Raw genomic sequence first — 22509 nt, 5'->3', positions numbered from 1 at the left:
ATGCGTTATAGTTTGTTGGTTAGACTATACACACGACATAGTTCCCTTGGAGAATTCTATACCGACAAAATATAGCTCATCAAATAACGATCAGTGGGATCACCAGCCTAATCAGCATCTAAGTACGCCTGAAGGGTTAAAGATGAATGAGTAGAAAAATTAAGACCATGAAATAGAGTACCTTTGATATAGCGAAGAATGCAAAGAACTGCATCATAGTGAGTAGTATGAGGAGATGATAAAAACTAGCTAAGAACATGAACTGGATAGGCGATGAGACCTCCAACTAACTATCGATGAAGAGTAGGGTTATCCAAAACAGTGTCATCCATAAGAGTAAACCGAACATTAGGCTCAAGAAAAGTAGACTTAGTGCGACTATCTGTAATTCTAGCTTGAGCAAGAAGATTAGAAGCATACTTAGCTTGAGAAAGATAGATGCCATCATCTGAGGATATGACTTCAAGGCCAAGCAAATAACTGAGAGAACCAAGATCTTTCATCTCAAAAGTATGGTGAAGAGATCTTTAAGATCAGAGATACCATCAACATCATATCCAGTAATGATCATGTCATCAACATACAAAAGTAGAAGAACAACCCCACATTCACTTTACAAATAAAGAGAGCATTCTCATGAGGGCTGCAAGTGAAACTGAGATTGCATATAGTGGTGCTGAACTTTTCAAACCATTCACGAGGACCTTGCTTAAGACCATAAAGTGCCTTACGAAGGAGACAGACTTTCCTAGAAAGACAAGGATATCCTGGGGGTGGTTTTATATAGTCCCTCTTTTTCAAATCTCCATTAAGAAATGCATTCTTCACATCCATCTGACTAAGAGACCATTTTCTGACTGCAGCAAGGCAAGGAGAGCATGAATAGATTTGAGACGAGCAATAGGAGCAAAAGTCTCTTCAAAATCAATATCATACTCTTGCGTACATCCTTGAGCGACCAATCATGCTTTATAACGGTCAATAGAAGCATCAGAGCGAGTCTTGATCTTGTATACCCATCTACTATTCACAATTTTGTGATCAGAAGGAGGATCAACCAACTCTCAAGTGTGTGCTTTTTCAAGTGCCTGGATTTCTTCCTGCATTGCTTGCTGCTATTTTGGATTTGTAGAGACTTTTCAAAATGACTGAGGTTCATGGTGACGAAGAATAGTAAAAAAATGATAATAAAGAAGATGAGGAAGTGGATTTCTTACCTTAGAAGAACGATTGAAAGGAGGAGACATAACAGCAGGAGCAGGATCATCGTCCGGTTTGGAATTATCGGGAGATGGAGAAGGCAAAAGAGTAGAAGGCTCGAAGGGTTTAATGGAGATAGAACTTGTAGAATCATCACTAGAAAAAGATCCAACATTGGGGTTAGTGAAAAATAGTGATTGAGTAGAAGGAATATACTCAAATGAGGAGAACTTAAAAAATATGTGATGCTTCCTGAATACAACATGACGAGATATACAAATATATCTAGAAAGAGGATCCAACAACAATAACCCTTGTGTTCATTGCCAAGGAAACAACACATGCGAGCCAAAGGTTTAAGTTTATTATGTTCATGAGGCTGAAGAAGAATAAAACAGACACAATCAAAAATTCGAAGAGAATTGTAATCTAGAGAAGTATAATAAAGATTCTCATAGGAAGTAATATTACCAAGGACAGAAGAAGGGAGTTTATTGATAACATGGACAACAGTAAGAACAGCTTCACCCCAAGTACGCTCAGGACATGAAAAAGAAATAAGCATTGCACAAACAGAGTCAAGAATGTGACGGTGTTTGCGTTCAGTCCGTCCATTTTCTTGAGACGTACCTGGGCAAGAAAACTCAGACAAAGTACCCTGTTTAGCAAGAAAAGTTAAAAGTTTGGAGTCACGGTATTCCATAGCATTATCGCGTCAAAAAATTTTAATGACCTTGGAAAACTGAGTTTTAATCATAGTGGCAAAGTTTACATAAATCTGAAGTAGCTCATGGTGATTAGTCATCAAATAAATTCAAGTAAAGCATGAATCATCATCAATGAAAACTACAAAGTATCGAGCCCTTCCCATAGAAGCGGTGGGAGCGGAGCCCCAAACATCAGAGTGGATAAGATTAAAAAGAGAACAAGTAAGAGATGAATTATTGTGAAAAGATAAAGCATGTTGTTTGGTAGTTTGACAAGAAATACAATCAAAAGACTCATTATCAATCTTACCCAAAACACTCTTAAACACAAGAGGACGCAATTTTTCTAAGGAGCTGTGGACAAGACGATGATGCCACAAGTGAAGGGTAGATGGAGAAGAAACAACACAGAGATTTGACATAGGAATATGAAGATTCTCGAGCTCAAACAACCTTCCGAACTTACGTCCAGTCTCCATGATCTGTCCCGTCCAACAATCCTGCATACGACAACCAGAAATATAAAAATTGACATTAAAACCGAGTTCAATAAGTTAACCAACAGAAATACGATTAAAATTTAATTTTGAAATAAAATAAGTATCAAAGAGATTAAGATTGGACTATGAAATAAAACCCTTATGTGTCACATGTAAGAGAAAACCATCAGCAATGTTGACAGAAGGTGCATCTGTGGTGGTAGATAAACATAAAAAATAATAACACAAAAGAGACATGTGATTAAAGCAACTAGAATCAAAATACCATTTAATTTAAAATTATCTGGAAGAGTGAAAAGAACAACAGAAAAATGGTGGAGAGAGAGAGAGAGAGAGCTACATTTAAGAAGAATGGTGACAAATGAGACTGCGTTAAGAGAGGAGGGAAATGACAATTATGCTATCATCACAAAAAATTTACAACTAAAACCCATTTCTTTTTTAGCGAACTAGAGCTAGATGAAATTTAATTCTCTTAATTTCTAATTTTCTAGGTAGCTAATGCAAGGACTATTATAAAAGACTTGATAAAATTAGATATTATTAGCAAGATGACTTTGGGAAACCTCGCTCGAGGAGTTCATAAGCCAGATGAATACTTCTTTTAGTCAATACTTAAGGAGGAACTTGTGTGTTGGTGTCTCTGCAATTCGGTAGAGTGAGAACAATGATTGGGTTAAAAAATAAATAATATTGAAATTTAAGATTTTTTTTTTTGAAATTTTAGTTAAAATAGAATTAAAACTGTAATTATTTTTGAAAGCTATTAGTAACATTCCCTCAAAAAGGGCTACTGAATCCTTTGTCTAGTTTCTAAGGGTATATGGTTGAGGCACTTTCTTGAAGGCTTGACTTCATTCATGATGAATTTAACTAGGGAGTGATGATCGAAGGAGATACTCTATTATTGATAACTCTGAAAAGAAAGAAAAAAAAAATTTATGATAACAAGGATCGGATATGGATACTTTGATTAGTAGGTCCCAGTTTATTGTATCAATTTCTACAAAAGACTAACAGAAATAATGATTTATTATCCTTATTGTTGATCAATATATACTAATTATTGAGTATATAAATTCTCTTAAAGTATTTTATATTATTATTTGATACCTACTTACCTTTTAAAATAGGTTCCTTAATATTCTTTCGGTAGAATTTAATTTACAGAATGGAAAAAAAAAATGTTCGCTTCAAAAGAAAAAAGAAATATCTAAGCGCGTTATTAAAATTCATAGAAAGAATTATTGAGAAATATCAGTTTATTAAATTTTTGAGGATTACTCTTAAGAAAAAAAAAATTTAACTTTCGTTTTGTTATAGTATTTGGTGTAAACTTTTTATAAAAACCGCCGCTAAATGTGGTTTTCCTTATAGTGACGTGACATATATAATTGAAGGGGAATGATTCGTGGTTGGCTTTCTTGAGTAAGAGAATCTGATGCGGATGCAGATGGAGTTGCAGCCAAGTAATTGTGGTCCTTACAGCACCATATCTATTAGTGGTGTGTGGGTGTGGTGAGATTTGCCTTTTTCACACTACAAAATACAAATCTCTCAGGACACGCATATGAGATTGAAAATCAACACGCCATTGTGGTGTAGCCCACCGTTTTCAACACTTCCAAAAGGGTCATAAATTCTTCTTATCCTGAAAAAATCAATTTCAAGAGTTCACAAACCTGAAGCCATTACTTCACTGCTCTCTTTAATTTATATATGTAAAAGAGTGAATGTAGAAGAGGAACAAGTAATTATGTCCACAATCACATACATTGCTTTGTATATCATGTAAAACAATAAGACCTTTGGCATTCGTAACCAAAAAATAATAATAGATCAGACTAAGGAAGAAAAAGAAACAAGAGTTGTTGGTTATTGCTTGTTCATTTGATACAATTGATTATTACTTTTTGTTTACTATGGAAATTGAATAACAGAAAAATGCAAGAAGAATTGATGGTTAATTAATCCAATTTCTTTATGGTAGTAATTCAATAACATATTTTTAGTTTATATTTTTAAATATTAATAACTAATTAATAACAAAAAATAATAAATTTTACTGATTTATCTTCTAACATTTTTCGAATAACTAATCCTTATCTTTACTAGTAATAAATAAAGGATTCAGACTAGTGCAAGTTAGAATATACTTTTAAAATTTGATCATATTTGATAAATATTAGATAATAACTAATAATTTTTAGAGTAATATTATATATTTAAATTTTTTTATAATCTAAGTCCAACCAAGTTAAATAATAAAGTTAGAAATAATATTAATCATAATTAATTTTTATTATGTTTAACTAATTTAATTGAATTTGATTAATAAAAAAATTTAGATATGTAACATTATTCTAATTTTTATGTCTTATATTTGAACTATTTAATGTTCTATTTTTTTTAACTAGAAATGTTAATCCCTAGTATTCTTCCTATTTTATTTCCAAATTTGTCTCTATTATGAAGAGTTTTTTATTGCATTCATATGTTTAGTAACTTTTTTTTGTCTTGCGTGGCAATTTTTTTTCTTTCAATTTAACATAATTATATAATTTAATATACGACTAGTGCAGTTTATTTTTATTTTTATTTAATTTAAAAATAAAAAGCATTGGGCACGTAAATTTTCTAATAATAATAATAATAATAAAATTAATAGAACTCACCATCCGGACACACGTGTAAATGTTATCCATCACGCAATTTCTATGAATATTCATCTCAAGGGAGCATCACTATCTCCATACAACAGCTACACTAATGTCTAATGACATCTCAATTTTTGATCAGCACCATTAACATCAATAACATTCTCAGCACTGCCAAGTGCCAAAGTATATTTTTTCTTCTTGGTAAGCTTGTTAGTTTTCTTTTTGCTCCAAATAAAGTATACCTAGAAAAGGAAATCAAAACATGAGTAACTATTGTTTACCAATAAAAGGAACACAACAGAATCTGGTATTTGAAATTTTACACATGGGACGATACTGTGTTTCAAGCATGAGGTAAAAGTTCCACATTAGCCAAATTTAGATCAAGTGTGTGTGTGTATATATATATATAAAAGAAGGGTAATCTACCAAAACCGATCCAAATTTTTGGAAATACTAATAAAAATATCTTGAATTTTGATAACGATAAAAAAAATTTTAAAATATTTTATGATTGTTTTAAAAAATTTATGTATGAAATAATGGATCATATAGTAAGTGCATGTTTGGGCGCCATTATTTTGTTAAAAAAAGATCTTTTTTCAATGAAAAAAGATTTTTTTTATTTTTTAACGTGTTTGGCAAATTTCTAGTAGTAAAAGTAAAAGCACTAGTAAAATAAAAAAAAGATCTTTTTTGAGAAGCTGTAATTTACATCTTTTTTTAAAAGATCTTTTTTCCTTAAAAAAAAATGTTTTTCATGTAATAAATAAACAAAAAAGTACTTTTATATTGTTATACCCAAACATAATTGATTGATAAAAAGACCTTTTTACATGAGATATCCAAACATAAAATTACTTTTACTTCTCTATAAGATCTTTTTAAAAAAGATAACTCGAAAAAAGATCTTTTCTTAGAAGCTCACCCAAACAAGCCCTAAATGTGAATATATTACATTATATATACGAGTAGAAAACCGTTACTTAGACAAGTAGCTGCCAAGACAATTTTTTTATATTAATATTCAAAATGATTATAAAAAGTCATAAATAAATCAATTTGGTTTCTAAAAGATTCAACGCATAAATTTGGGGTTTAAAATTCAAATTTGAGTTAAGTTAATCCTTTCATTAACTTTTGGCTAATGTGACATATAATTATCATATTATTCTTGTTTGTGTTTGCTTATGAGCATGTGACATACTTACATAATGAGTATGTACAACGTGCTTAGTTTAATAGTAAAATATAATTGAAAATTAGGTTTTTTTAGGCCTCACATCGAAAAATTGGATGAGTTTAAAGAGTTTAAGTCAATAGATTCTTGGACTTCCTTACTTCATTTTCTTACCTTTATTGTGTTTATTATTATTTGTAGATTTAGCTATTATTGAAATTGAATATTATAACGAAGATTTTATAATTATCTTTATATGAAAATATTTTTTTTATTTTTGAATAATAAATTATATAATTAAATTTTGATATTTATAAAAGTGTTATTTTTATTTAAAATATAACTAAATAAATAAATTACACTTTTAAATAATACATCTTCATAAAAAAATATTTTTATCATTCTCATTTGAATAATTCCCATTATTGAATGTGCAAGGAATGGGCCTAGCATGGAGAAGGAATATGCAAGCAAATTGATATATGTGTTATCGACAAACATAAATTATTATTTTGTTATGTGAATTATTAGCAATCATGGTATATATTTCAATTGATAGAACTTTATTAGTTAAGGTTTTGATTCTTTTTGTATTTTTTTTTTTGCAAAATTTATTGAATTGTTAAATAATTGTACTTATATTATAGGCAATCTATATTATAGGAATAACAATAAGTGCTTTCCAGAGCAATATAATTATCTGTATTAGGGATAGATATGCATCATACTTGTTTGCGCATATTTGTTTGTGAGTGTATTTTTTGTGATTGTGGGTGTGCTATATGATTGCTTGATTTCTGTGTTCTTTATTTGTTAAATCTAAATGTATTCTATTGTCCGTTGCTGTTGGCTATGGTAATAAAATAAGTATAACTATACAGGTGCTAAGGTTTAGTGTGGAACTACAGGAGCATAGAAGATTATGTTCATGAGTTAAATTGTTAGAATTTACTTTCTCCTTGTCGTTTATTAATTTTTTTTTTTTTTAAGTTTTTAGAGGGGTAAAATTTGTTTTTGAGAATCTTAAAATAAGTCTATGTATTTAATGCTATGTGAATATATATACCTTTGTGATTTAGTGGTTTAAAATAAAGAATTTTCGTTTTCTTAATTAATGGTTTCGATTCGTATTCGCAAAGATTTAATATTAAATAAATATAGTATGAAATTAAAGAAGTAGAGGTAAGTGACATATTAAATAAAGATAGTATGAAATTAAAAGAGTAGAAGTAGGTGATGTCCGAACTCTTAATGTGATCATGAGGTGCTAAAAGTTAGGGTATCACAGATATGATCAACAATTTCAACCATCCTTTTATCATCATCAAATCCGGTTCCATATTCAAATTATGTTCCTGTACCACCATCACTGTTCTTCCATAAGCCAAGATCATAGTTTACAACACCTTCCTCATTGCAGGATTGACTTGGTACCCTGATTCTGGGACAAGTCATCAACTCATCATGTCACATCAGACTTTTTCAATCTTCTATCTTCATCACAAATTAATCAAGTTCTTGATTAGCTCTATGTAGGTAATGGTACAGGAATACCTATTTGAACATATAGAGATTCTATTTTTTACAATAAGCAAAATCAAATCAATTCTAAATTTACTCATGGAACTTTCTTCTCTAAGGAACCACTAAAGGATGACTATATGTTTTTGATAATCTTGCAATACTGAAGGGTCTAAATTTGCCTTATACTCAAGTTTGATATTTTGATTCTGTTTTGAATTCAAATAAATATAATATACCTAGTGTTAAGAATATTTTGCAATTTTGTGATACTACTACCAATAAACCTATAATGGTAATTTTCTTGGATGTTTTTATGTTAGCAATAAAAATAATGGCAATCTAGTTTATTCCACTGCTATCACTAATCCTTGTTCTAATTCTAGTTCCTTATCTGTTAATAGTAATTGTAACAATCATACTCAACATCAATAGCCTAAAATTGCTTTGACTTCAAATCACTCAAAATATTCAACTCTAGAACTATGGTACAAATGTCTTACCATACTGTCTTAAAAAATGTTGTCCAAATTTTGTATGATTGTAGTGTGAGTGTGCCATCTATTTCTACCTTTAGTGTTGTACGTGAAATATGCACCAAAGCTAAGATGAATTCCCATCCTTTTAGTAACTCAGAAACTGTTTATACCACTCCTTTGGACTTGTCTTTGTTGACATTTGGGGCCTTGCCCCTGTGTCTTCAAGAATAGTTTATCGTTATTATATCACTTTTATAGATGCATACACCAAATATTCATGCATTTTTCTTCTGACCAACAAATCCCAAGCCTTACATGATGTTCAGATTATGGAAAAGGTTGTATACTCAAAACCCTTCAAATCTGATCATGGTATAGAGTTCCTTTCCAATCAATTTACTATTTTTGTTGAGAGAAGACATAGAATTATAACTGAAATTGGCTTATCTTTGTTAGCTACATCATCTCTACCTTTAAAATTTTGAAAAGATGCATTTATATCTTCTGTGCACATTCTAAACAGATTACCTACCACTGTCACATAATATATCTCCTTATGAAAAATTATTTGGGAAGAAACTGATTGTAATACTATGAAAATTTTTTAGTGTGCTTGTTATCCCTTATTAAGATCATATAATAAGCATAAACTGGACTATAAATATGATAAATGTCTCTTTTTGGAATATGACATTAATCATCATGGTTATAAATTTTTAGTAGTATTATAAGACCATCGACAATTAGAGCTATTCTCACAATTGATCTCACCCAAGGTTGGGTGATGAGGCAATCTGACTTCAATGATGCTTTCTTGAATGGCATTCTTAAAGAACAAATTTTTATGGAACAACCACACAAGGGTATGAGCAATCTAATTCTAAACTTGTGTGCAAGCTTAATTGAGCTTTTTATGGCCATAAGCAGACACCAAGAGCATAGTTTTTAACTCTCAAATAATCTTTTATGAAGTTTGGATTTTGCAACACTAAATTAGATAATTCTCTTTTTGTAAGAAAAACAAAGTAATGTAATATATATTTAATTGTCTATGTTGACCATACTATGGTGACAAGGAACAATTCAAGTAAAATTGAAGAATTTATTACAACTCTAAACTCTATTTTCCCTCAAAAATATCTTGGGAAGTTCAGTTACTTCCTAGTACTTGAAGCGGCATACTTACCTAATGGTAAAGTTCTACTAACTCAGCAAAAGTATGCCAATGAGATTTTAGAGAAGGTAGGCATGCTAACATTGTTGAGTTAAGAAATTAATTAATAGAATTGATGATGACAAACATTTAATTAATGGGCTAATCACCAAATTAAGTTTTGATTATTTTTGATAAATGATGCAGGGTAAAAACAAGTGTTGCAGCAGCCCAACATCAAACAAAAGAAATATGCTATTGGGTTGAATGGTAAGTGAAAAATTAAGACAAGCCCAAGTCATTCATCCCAAGCAAAATTCTTCAAAGAAGCAAGGCAAGACACCAACGGGTTGCTTAATGGAAAACCAATCAAAGCCTGTATCCACCCCACAAAGCTTCTCTTGTAAGATTGAAGTCTTTACTCTTTCAATGTGCAACGTTCATCTCTCTCTGACCAAGTCAAATCAGCTTCAGAAAAGCAAGAAAGAGAAAGAGAGAGAGAGCTTCTTCACCAAGATAGTCACCAAAGAAGCAAGAAAGAGAAACTAAGCTTAAAAGGCAGAAGTCATCTCAACAAATCTAAACCAAATCAAGCTTAGGTTATAGGTAAATCATTTCCTCTTACATGCAACTCGGTCTCATCTCTTCTTCCCAACTCTCTGCTCTATCCGAAATGGGATACAAAGGAAAGAGGATTTCTGTTCTTCCCTGCTGTGTATCTACGGTCTTAAACATGACTTGGGGACTAAGTTGATTTTCAAGGGTTCAGATTAAGTTGACCATTGGAAGACTGTTATGGTTGCTGATTTATGGCTTTCGGTCAAGATGAGGAAGTCAGAAGCAAAGCTTCCATTGTGAGGATCAATGAGAAAAAGTGAATCTGTGGGTTGGTGAAGCTCAAGGCTCAAGGTGTTGACCTTGAAAGAAGAACCCAGCAACATGCAAGGAGATAAAAAGAGGTTTGCTGTTCATTCAGAAACCAAGGAGAGAAAACCAGAGTGTGAGAACAATGTTCTGTAAAGAAGTTCCTCTACTTGGATAATGCTTTCTTTCAAAGAAGCATTCGGCCAATACTGAAGAACTCAAGCTGAGGTTTGCGAATCTGGTTTTGCACATAGCAAAGAGGCTGCTGATGAAGTCAATCTCCTTCATGTTTTACTGATTGTAATGTACTTTTCTAAGTTTATCTTTCTGTAATTTCTTGAGAGAAAAGGCATTGTGAGAAAGCTTAAGAAAAAGCCATGAGTGGAAAAAGGCTGAGAGATACACTTGAGAGAAAAGCCTAGAGTTATTTTCTGATTTCTTTAGGTTGGTTAAGTGTCTTGTATCTTGTACCTGTAATGTATCCCTTTCTTAGTTGGGTTAGCACTAAGAGGTATAGTTAGGTATTAGCATAGCCAATGTCAAGTTAGGTTAGAACTTGAGTGTGAAAGGATTGGGTCAATCCTATAAAATTGGTGTATGTAATACTGTTAACTATAGTGAAATTCTTCCATAGTTGTGGAGGAGACTGGATGTAGGTTGCATAGCACAAGGCAACCGAACCAGGATACATGCTGGTGTTAGCTTTTCTCTTCTCTGCTGAGTTCTGTTTTCTGATATTCATGAGACAAAAATAAATTGTCTCATAAATTTCTGCTGCTGAGTTCAAACAAAACCTGAATTGAAAGTTTGTTTTAAAAGGGTAATAACAGCAATTAAAAAAGGAAGGCATAGATTCAACCCCCCTTCTCTAAGCCTACCACAACCTTCAATTGGTATCAGGAGCTAAGGTCTCAAGAATCAAGCTTAACCGCTTGGAGCAAAGATCCAATGGTGAACAACTTGGGCACAACCACAGTTGCCTACACCCTCACTGAAGGCCAGTCAAACAACCGGTCACCTTTCTTCAACGGGAAAAACTACTCATACTGGAAGGAAAGGATAAGGATTTTCATCCAATCCATTGACTACAACATATGGAAGATTGTTGTGAGCGGTCCCAAGATCCCAACAAAAACAAGTGCTGATGGAGTGGTAACTCCAAAAGAAGAAGCTGAATGGAATGAAGATGATAAGAAGAAGATAGAGCTGAATGCTAAAGCAATCAACCTTCTTCACTGTGCTATCAGCTTTGAAGAGTACCGGAAGGTGTCTAGATGCAAGACAGCCAAAGAAATCTAGGAAAAACTCCAGGTTACACACGAAGGTACCAAACAAGTAAAAGAAACGAGGATTGATATGCTGCGAAAAGAGTACGAGATGTTTAGCATGAAGGATGGAGAAAGCATTGATGAAGCGTTTGAGAGATTCTCAATCATAATCAACAACCTTGATGCTATGGGTACAAACTATGCAGAACAAACCTTGGTGAGAAAACTCCTTAGAAGCCTCACAAAAGAATGGGAAACCACTGCCACTGTCCTAACTGAAAGTAACAACCTAAGTCCCATAACCTATGATGAGTTGAGAGGAAAACTCCTTGCCTATGAAGCCACACACACAAACACAGACTCAAAGAAAAAGGGAATAGCCCACAAGTCACAAATAGAACCGAAAGAGAGTGAGTCTAGTGATAGTATTTCAGATGACGAGCTTTTGTTTTTTGCTAGGAGATTTAGAAGGATGATGAAGAACAAGGGCAAATACAAAGGTTCAAGTTCAAAGGAGCACAAGATCGACTTGAGCAAAGTGACGTGCCATCACTGCAAGGAGGCTGGACACTTCAAGCTAAACTGTCCAAAGCTCAAAAAGGAGGACAAAGGAAAGAAGGAAAGGAAGAGAGTACTTATGGCAGCTTGGGAGGATCTTGAGAATGACTCAAATGAAGAAGAAGAATCTGAAGGAGATGACAAAGACTGCTTCATGGCTGGAAACAACAATCTTGATGAGGTAAACTATTATGATTTGACCATTGAGGATTTGCATGCTATTATTGATGATCTCACTTTAAACACATCAAAACTGCTTGATAAATACAATGAATGCAGATCTAAAAGAGATGTGTTAAGAGCTGAAAATGATTTTTTAAAAGAAAAAGTGAAGGAAACTGAATGTGCTTTGGACATCATTGAAGAAAACAGATTTCTAAAATCTGAACTTGAAAAATTAAAAGGAAAGCACATTGTGGATCCTTCTCATGAGTTAATTGCTGAAAATGAAAGATTAAATAATATGATTAAAAGACTGAATGGTGACTTAGCAAAATTTGCTCAAGGTTCTAGCAACTTGGACAAATTACTTGCAAGTCAAAGACCATTGTTTGAAAAATCTGGTTTAGGCTACATAGCTAAGGAAGATGCAGTTTCTAATACTTCCTCTAGAAAATTTGTGGCTTCTTCATCAAATATCAAATCCATACCAAGCAAATCAGGTATCGGATATGTTTCAACTTGTGAAGAAAAATTTGATGAAGCATACACAAGTGACATTGAGCCTTCACCAAGAACTGGTCCGAGTTCAAACCGGCCATGTTTGGGTTACATTTCAAAAAATGAGGCTGTTTTCAAGAAACCACCATTTTACAACAAAACCTCATATTCGAAAGGTAAAAATGTTCAAAGAAATTCTGGTGAAAATGCTTTTGCAAAGAGGAACAACTTTAATAAAAATTAGTTTGTCAAAAGAAATGCATCTCCTCCAAAAACCAGAAAAAATTTCAACACTTTAATCATTTCAAGCAATATAACTCACCTCAATTTCAGCGACACACATCTGAAAATCATTGTGTCAATTGCAAAAAATTTGGTCACTCATATGAACAATGTTTCATTGAAAAAAGAGTTGTTGGAAACAAAGTTTACAATGTTGTTTGTGATTTCAATGCACTTGGGCAACCAAGATGGATTAACTTCAAAGGATCCAAATTAATTTGGATACCTAAAGCTACTTGAAAATCTTCATGCAGATTTGCCTAGCATCCAAGAACAAAAAGGACATGTGGTACATGGATAATGGATGTTCAAGGCACATGACTGGGAGGTCAACTTACTTCATCAAACTAAATAAGTATGATGGAGGTTTTGTAACCTTTGGAGATGATGGTAAAGGTAAAATCATTGCTGTTGGAAAAGTAGGTAATGAACAATCTACTTTCATTGATGATGTACTTTTGGTATGTGGTTTGAAGCACAATCTTTTGAGTATAAGTCAGCTGTGTGATTTAGGATACTTGGTGATTTTCAAAAGATTTGAATGTTGTGTTGTTAATGAAAAAACAAATGAAGTAATGTTTGTTGCCAAGCGTTTTAATAATATGTATGGACTTACTCTTGATGAACTAAAAGATCAAAATGTAGCTTGTCTTCACTCTAAAGAATCTGAAAAGTGGTTATGGCACAAGAGATTGGGCCATGCAAGTATGTTTCAAATAAACAAACTTGTAAAGAAAGAATTAGTAAGAGGTCTTCCTTTGATAAAGTTTGACAAAGATATCACTTGTGATGCTTGCCAAATGGGAAAACAAACAAAAAGTTCTTTTAAACCAAAGGAAGACATTTCTTCTAAAAGACCACTTGAGTTGCTACACATTGATTTATTTTGTCCAACAAGAACTCAAAGCCTAGGTGGTAAACATTATGGTTTAGTAATTGTGGATGACTACACTAGGTTTGGTTGGGTTTTATTTCTTGCACACAAAAATGAAGCCTTTTCGGCCTTTGAACCTTTTTGCAAGAAAATTCAAAATGAAAAGGATTTGAAAATCTCTTCTATAAGAAGCGATCATGGAACTGAATTTGAAAATAATTTATTTGAATCCTTTTGTGAGGAATTTGGAATATCTCACAACTTCTCTTATTCAAGAACACCACAACAAAATGGTGTTGTGGAAAGAAGAAATAGAAGCATACAAGAGATGACAAGAGCTATGCTTTGTGAGAGTAATGTTCCAAAATTCCTTTGGGCTGAAACGGTTAACACGGCTTACCATATTTTGAATAGAACAATCATAAGGAAATTTTTGAAGAAAACCCCTTATGAACTTTGGAAAGGCTACCCACCAAACTTAGATTACTTACACATCTTTGGATGCAAATGTTTTGTATTGAACAACAAAGAAAATTTGGGTAAGTTTGATCCAAAGGCTTATGAGTGTTTGTTTCTAGGATATTCCACAACTAGTAAAGCATATAGGGTTTATCATCAAGATGCTAGGATTATTGAGGAGTCCATACATGTTACATTTTGTGATACTAACTTGGTACAAAGTATTTCAGAAGATTGTGATGTAGGAAATCAAGCTCAAAAGGAAGATGAAGCTGCTCAAAATCATGAAAAAGAGAATTCTGGACAAGCTGCACCAGAAACTGCTAATGCTGAGAATTCAAAAGACAATTTCATTTTATCTCATGAATCTGAAGGAATTCTGCAAGCAAGCAGCGTTCAGAATCCCTTGGTGACTGAATCTGCCTCCAGGTCCACCAGACCTCGTGAATGGAGATTCTTGAAGAATTATCCTGAGGAATTTGTCATTGGGGACGTATCTCATGGAGTGCAAACAAGGTCTTCCACTAGAAAGGCAAATGAAGGATCAAACATTGCCCTTCTTTTACAAATAGAGCCTCAAAACGTCAAGGAAGCACTCATTGACCCTTCTTGGGTTAAAGCTATGGAGGATGAGCTTCTTGAGTTTGAAAAGAACCAAGTATGGACTTTGGTTCCAAGGCCAAGTGGAAAGAAAGTGACCTGCACCAAGTGGATTTTTCGGAACAAGTTGGGAGAAGATGGTAGCATTGCAAGAAACAAGGCAAGGCTAGTGGCACAAGGATATGACCAAGAAGAAGGAATAGACTTTGATGAATCCTCTGCCCCTGTTGCCCGAATGGAAGCCATAAGACTTCTCTTAGCCTATGCTGCACATTGTGGTTTTAAATTATATCAAATGGATGTGAAATGTGCATTTTTGAATGGAGTAATAGATAGAGAAGTGTATGTGGAGCAGCCTCCTGGTTTTGAAAATAAAGAGCATTTTGATCATGTTTTCAAATTATCTAAAGCTCTCTATGGTTTAAGACAAGCTCCTAGAGCTTGGTATGAGAGACTTAGCTCTTTTCTTTTAAAAAATGGTTTTCAAAGAGGCACCACTGACACAACTCTATTTATCAAGAATTCTAATGATTCTTTTATTCTAGTCCAAATATATGTTGATGACATTATTTTTGGATCAGCAAATGAATCCCTTTGTTCTGAATTTGAAAAACTCATGACAAGTGAATTTGACATGAGTATGATGGGTGAACTTAATTTTTTCCTTGGGCTGCAAATTAAACAAACTGAAAATGGTATTTTCATTCATCAAGAGAAGTATGCCAAGGAATTAGTTAAGAAATTTGGTATGGAAAATGCCAAACCCATGGGTACTCCCATGAATCCAAATTCGAAATTAGATAAGGGAGAAACTGAGAAAGATGTTGATGAGACTAGGTATAGAGGAATGATTGGTTCTCTTATGTACTTAACTTCCTCTAGACCCGATATTATGCAAAGCGTTGGATTGTGTTCTAGGTTCCAATCCAAACCAAAAGAGCCACATCTTTCTGCAGTTAAGAGGATCATTAGATATGTTCATGGCACATCCAATTTTGGTCTTTGGTATCCTAAGATTGATGATTTTTCTGCAGTTGGTTATTGTGATGCAGATTTTGCTGGTGATAGAGTTGATAGAAGGAGTACTTCTGGTTTATGTTGCTTCCTTGGGAAGTCCTTAAATGTTTGGTCAAGTAAGAAGCAACCAACAGTGGCCTTATCCACTGCAGAGGCTGAGTATATAGCTGCTTCTTCTTGTTGTTCTCAGCTTTTATGGTTAAAAATACAGCTTGCTGATTACAAATTAAATGCTGAAAATATTCCCTTAATGTGTAATAATATGAGTGCCATTAATATTTCTAAAAATCCAGTTTTGCACTCTAGGACTAAGCATATTGAAGTAAAATTTCACTCAATAAGAGAACATGTCCAAAAGAGGGATATTTGCATTCAATTTGTTAAATCAGAGGAGTAATTAGCAGATATTTTTATAAAATCATTAGCTGAGGATAGATTCTGCATGCTTAGGGATAGTCTAGGAATTCTGAGTTATGATTCTTTGTTTGAAAAATGCTGATGTATTTGCTAGAGCTTTTTGTCTCATAAACAGGCATGAGACAATTCTGGGCAGGTGATGAACGTTTCCCTCAAGTCAGCATGTTCTGGGCTTGTTTCAAGTGAAACTCAATCTGGGCCAACTTCAAAATTCAGATCAAGAATGGTCCAAATGTGTTTCATTAAATCCATATCACCTCAAGGCCCAAATATGAATGTTACAATTCTTTGCTAAAATTTTTTTGGCCTATGTGTTTAATTTTGTTTAAGGGTTCTTTTAATATTTTTGTCCAAAAAGATTTTCAGTTTGATTTATTTTTAATTTTAAGGATTTCGAAAATTTAAAATTAAAATTTTCCTTGTTTTTTAAAATCAAATCAAATCTTTCTTTTATGAGGTCATGTATTTTCAAGTCTTTTCAAATGGTGATGCAATTGCATGGTTTTGGAAATTCACTTTTGGGTACGGTTACCAACACTCCCTCTATAACTTCTCCTCACACTCTTCGGTTTCTTCCCACTCACTTTACTGCTTCTCCTCCCTCAAAAGACTGAAACTAACCAAATGAGGAAGAAAACCATTGCTAAAAGGCCTCCTCGTGAAAAAGTTTACAAACTTCCCTCAAAACCTTCCACTCGCTCCCAAGACCGGATCTTTACTCCATCTCCTTCTCTTCCTACCTCTCCTCCTCGCTCTGTTCCCATGGCGCAAACCAAAACCACTCCAAGGTACCCTGCTCCTGCCAAGCCGACGCCACCACCTAAGACGACGCCCTCCAAACCAAGCTCTTCGAAACCTGGCTCATCCAAGGGGAAGCGTCCTGCTGTTGAAGAACCTGTTCCTGAGACAGCAAAATCTAAGTCAAGGTCTGTCCCTATTCGATCACAAAGAGGTAACCCTCATCGCCCTCTCAAATCTGTTAGAGAACCAGACATTGATCCTTTTGCTCACAAATCACACTACATGACGTCTCACTTAAACTTTAACCCCCATCATTTCAAATCTGCCATGAACCACGATTTTTATGAGGGAGTTATTAAGTATCGTACTTTATGTTCATCTTTTCTGGCTGATTTACCTGATTTGAAAAAGAAAGGCTTTTCTTTTGTTGAAAATTTGGAGTTTTTAGATTGGAATCACCTTTTCAAAATAAAAAAACCTGTATATCCTCAGTTAGTCAAAGAATTTTATGCAAACATGATTTACCATGAAGGAAGTGTGCATTCTTATGTTAAGGGCAGAGACATTATCTTGAATAATGAAACTATCAGTGACTCCTTGAAGTACACTGATGTTGGGCCGTGTGCTTATACATCTGTAAAGTAGGATGATGGAGTTGGTATCTCTTACCATGATGCTTTGGCTCACATTTGTGAACATGTTTCCTTAATTGATGGCATCACACCCACTCACAAAGCCCTAGGATATGAACATGCTCAGTTGCATCGAATTGTTAATCACATCTTGATTCCTCAAAGTGGTTCATATCAAAGGGTTTTCTACACGGATACACTTGTTTTGTATGCCCTAATCACTAAAACAGAAATCTCTTTTGCCTATTTGATGGCTAGATACATGTTTGATTCTGTTAGAAGTGTGAAAGATAAAGCACTACCTTATGGCATGTTTTTAACTTGCATATTTGAGAATTTTGGTGTTGACCTGTCCAATGAGGATTATGAAAACCGACATTCATACCTAAAAGGGGGTAGTTCAGTGAAACAGCAAAAAGGACCAACTAGATCTGAGAGAGTGGTTCTAGATGATGATGATGAAGAGTTCATTCCAGATGACTCTCCTCCTCCTTCCACAGAAGGCACTTCCATCTCCACTGGGAAGAAATCTGCTTTGCTGAATGTGGTCAAGGATGTCGCTCAAGAGTTTGTTTTCCAATCCAATCACTTGATTGCCATGAGCAAGGAACAAAGGAAACTAGCTAGCAAGCATGAGAACTTTCTGAAGAAATCAAGGGATAGGGTGGCTGTGCTCATGACCTTCATTGATAACCTTCAAAATGATGAAGACATTGCCACTGATGTTGAAGAGGAAGCTGCTTCGGAGGGGAGTGGTTCTGATGCCTAAGATTTGTCTCATAAAAACTGCTGATGTGGCTCATTTTTTGTCTCATGAACTCTATTTTATTTTGTTCTGTTTGGCCTACTTTTGTTGTCTTGGATGACTGTAATAACTTTGGATACTGATGCACTTATGGTTGTTTGGTTAGTTATTTGGACTGTGCGCTAACCTTTCTTGCAGGCTTTGTAGTGGTGCTTTTATTGTTCATGCTTATTGTCCAGCCTTGATGACAAAAGGGGGAGTAAAAGCAATAGGATGATGTTTTTACTGTTTGAGTTTTAGCTATTTTAGCTTATGATTTCAATTGCTGATGATATTAGCTTAATGTTGGGCTGATTATATAGTGTTGCTTGCTTGATATCCCTTAGCCAAGAAAATTGTGTACAGCTCTCTATTGTGTTATCTTTAAGTACTATGTAAAACAGGAGTAAAGAAGAAAGCATAAATTCAGGGGGAGCTAATCTTAAAGAGGAAAGGGGGAGAAACACTAAAGCAAGAAACATCAAAGGGAAGTTTTCTAACTTTATCAAAAAATTTAATTCCCTTGATCATTACTTGATTATGTTTGTCATCAAGGGGGAGATTGTTGAGTTAAGAAATTAATTAATAGAATTGATGATGACAAACATTTAATTAATGGGCTAATCACCAAATTAAGTTTTGATTATTTTTGATAAATGATGCAGGCTAAAAACAAGTGTTGCAGCAGCCCAACATCAAACAAAAGAAATATGCTATTGGGCTGAATGGTAAGTGAAAAATTAAGACAAGCCCAAGTCATTCATCCCAAGCAAAATTCTTCAAAGAAGCAAGGCAAGACACCAACGGGTTACTTAATGGAAAACCAATCAAAGCCCGTATCCATCCCACAAAGCTTCTCTTGTAAGATTGAAGTCTTCACTCTTTCAATGTGCAACGTTCATCTCTCTCTGACCAAGTCAAATCAGCTTCAGAAAAGCAAGAAAGAGAAAGAGAGAGAGAGCTTCTTCACCAAGATAGTCACCAAAGAAGCAAGAAAGAGAAACTAAGCTTGAAAGGCAGAAGTCATCTCAACAAATCCAAACCAAATCAAGCTTAGGTTATAGGTAAATCATTTCCTCTTACATGCAACTCGGTCTCATCTCTTCTTCCCAACTCTCTGCTCTATCCAAAATGGGATACAAAGGAAAGAGGATTTTTGTTCTTCCCTGCTGTGTATCTACGGTCTTAAACATGACTTGGGGACCAAGTTGGTTTTCAAGGGTTTAGATTAAGTTGACCATTGGAAGACTGTTATGGTTGCTGATTTATGGCTTTCGGTCAAGATGAGGAAGTCAGAAGCAAAGCTTCCACTGTGAGAATCAATGAGAAAAAGTGAATCTGTGGGTTGGTGAAGCTCAAGGCTCAAGGTGTTGACCTTGGAAGAAGAACCCAGCAACAGGCAAGGAGATAAAAAGAGGTTTGCTGTTCATTCAGAAACCAAGAAGAGAAAACCAGAGTGTGAGAACAGTGTTCTGTAAAGAAGTTCCTCTACTTGGATAATACTTTCTTTCAAAGAAGCATTCGGCCAATACTAAAGAACTCAAGCTGAGGTTTGCGAATCTGGTTTTGCACATAGCAAAGAGGCTGCTGATGAAGTCAATCTCCTTCATATTTTACTGATTGTAATGTACTTTTCTAAGTTTATCTTTCTGTAATTTCTTGAGAGAAAAGGCATTGTGAGAAAGCTTAAGAAAAAGCCATGAGTGGAAAAAGGCTGAGAGATACACTTGAGAGAAAAGCCTAGAGTTATTTTCTGATTTCTTTAGGTTGGTTAAGTGTCTTGTATCTTGTACCTGTAAGGTATCCCTTTCTTAGTTGGGTTAGCACTAAGAGGTATAGTTAGGTATTAGCATAGCCAATGTCAAGTTAGGTTAGAACTTGAGTGTGAAAGGATTGGGTCAATCCTGTGAAATTGGTGTATGTAATATTGTTAACTATAGTGAAATTCTTCCATAGTTGTGGAGGAGACTGGATGTAGGTTGCATAGCACAAGGCAACCGAACCAAGATACATGCTGGTGTTAGCTTTTCTCTTCTATGCTGAGTTCTGTTTTCTGATATTCATGAGACAAAAATAAATTGTCTCATAAATTTCCGCTGCTGAGTTCAAACAGAACCTGAATTGAAAGTTTATTTTAAAAGGGTAATAACAGCAATTAAAAAAGGAAGGCATAGATTCAATCCCCTTCTCTAAGCCTACCACAACTTTCAAACATATAACCCCATGCTAACACTAATAGTTTCTGATGGTAATCAGTGACTAAGAGAAATGGGGTTGAATCTTAGCCCCTTTTGCTGAATCTCAATCTCTGATTTTTCAACCAAACTTTAGGAGATATTTCTGCTTTTGTCTCGTGTCGAGTTGAGAGACACTTTTGTTTTGTCTCGTGCCGAGTTGAGAGACACCTTTGTTTTTGTCTCCTGATTAACAGAAACTGAGAAAAAGCAGAGAAGAGAGAATCACACCAAGATGTATCCTGGTTCAGCTGCTAAGTGCAATGTAGCCTACATCCAGTCTCCATCACAACAGTGGTGGAATTTCACTATCTTTCAACAGAATTACATTCACCAATTCTCCCTAGGATCTACCCAATCTTATCTGGGACAAGTCCATATTCTAACCCAATCTGAACTTGACTAGGACTCATCCTAACTTTCAACAGCAAAGTGCTCACCCAACTTGTAAGGAAACAAGTCCAGATTCTAACCCAACCTGAACTTGACTAGGACTCAAACCTAGCTTTCAACCGCAAAGTGCTACCCCAACTTGAAAGAGAATCCCCTCAGGATCATGACAACAAAACAGAAATACATACAAAGAATTTCTGAGATAACTATGGCTTTTTCTTTAACTCTCTGCCTTTTTCCATTCATTAGCTTTTTCTTACAAAACCTCACATTTTGCCTTTTACCAATAAAACACAGACAGACTAAACTGAGAAAAAGAAATATTCAATGAAAGCCATGAGGAAGAAGAATAAACAGCTCAAAGAGCTATGAAAACCCAAATGTGTGCTCTCACTCCTTGATCTCAACCCTTGGCCGTTCACCCTTATTATAGAAGGGGAAGCTTCCAAGGTTGAAACCGGTTCAACCAACCCAGCAACTTCTTCTCCAACATAGATTAAGTCACGCTTTGAACAATGGGAAGAGAGAGGGAAAACCGAAACTACATGCATGTACCTCTCTCAACCTTTTCATCCATTTTCTTCAGTATTGGCCATTAATCTTGACTTTAGCCCCAAGAATTGATTCTGAACGTTGATGAGCGTCTAATCCAGGCTGGATTCAAGCTTTCCATTTTTTGCTTCTTCCCTATCTGAGACTCAGAGGCTATCTTCTTCACAAAAATGGAAATGAATCTTTACTGTGTCTTCAAGATAGATTTGCTTTATGAACCGATGCCTTTCTTTCCTTCCATGGCAACAAAATCTTGAAGCCTTTCTTCAAATCTTTCCTTCTGTAGCAAATATCTTTCTTGGCCATTAATCTTCATAGGCTTTTTCTTCTGATATCTTCTTCTATCTCCTTCTCTGTTGATGGAAGTGACTGAAAGCAAAAGAGAGGAGAGAGAAGAAGGAGAAAACTTTCGAAGGAAGCAATGAATAGAATTAAAACAAATTGAATTCCCACTTCTATTCCCCAAGGCATAAAGTAACGTGCAAGGCATTCAATGCAATTAAATCAATTTGAATTTTCTCTTTTAGTTATCAAGGCATGAACTTAATTGAATTGGAATTTGGATTCCAGTAACCAAGAAAGAAAGTTACGTATGAAACTTTTGGTTACTTGAAAGGATACCTTGTGATCACCGAATGGTTTATGAAGGCTTTGGGCCAATTTGAGTTTCTTTGTCTTTTAGTCACTTGAAGTGAACAATTATTATTGGGCTAAACATAGTTAGTAACCAAATTAGACTTTCATCACTTGGGCTAACTTGTTTCTTTTTATTTT

General features: G+C 34.4%; 1 protein-coding gene across 2 annotated transcripts; it reads right to left on the bottom strand.

The window, feature by feature from the left end:
• Positions 1–497: 497 nt before the first annotated feature.
• LOC140177964 (uncharacterized) lies at positions 498–3368 on the bottom strand. 2 transcript variants are annotated; one of them, XM_072211990.1, is made up of 5 exons: positions 2974–3368; positions 2218–2407; positions 1672–1830; positions 1218–1356; positions 498–1112 (listed from the first exon to the last, which is right to left on the bottom strand). In XM_072211990.1, the coding sequence occupies exons 1-5, from the start codon at positions 2989–2991 to the stop codon at positions 1028–1030; spliced, it is 591 nt and encodes a 196-aa protein (XP_072068091.1). In that variant the 5' UTR covers positions 2992–3368; the 3' UTR covers positions 498–1027. The 2 variants fall into 2 exon arrangements, 1 of the variants encoding a protein (XP_072068091.1); XR_011869742.1 differs by lacking the exon at positions 1672–1830 and having other exon boundaries at positions 2974–3345.
• Positions 3369–22509: the final 19141 nt, after the last annotated feature.

Source organism: Arachis hypogaea, chromosome 13 (assembly GCF_003086295.3).
Source record: "Arachis hypogaea cultivar Tifrunner chromosome 13, arahy.Tifrunner.gnm2.J5K5, whole genome shotgun sequence".
Lineage (NCBI taxonomy): Eukaryota > Viridiplantae > Streptophyta > Magnoliopsida > Fabales > Fabaceae > Arachis > Arachis hypogaea.
The sequence above is the reverse complement of the archived record's forward strand: the minus strand, read 5'-3'. Positions and strand labels throughout refer to the sequence as shown.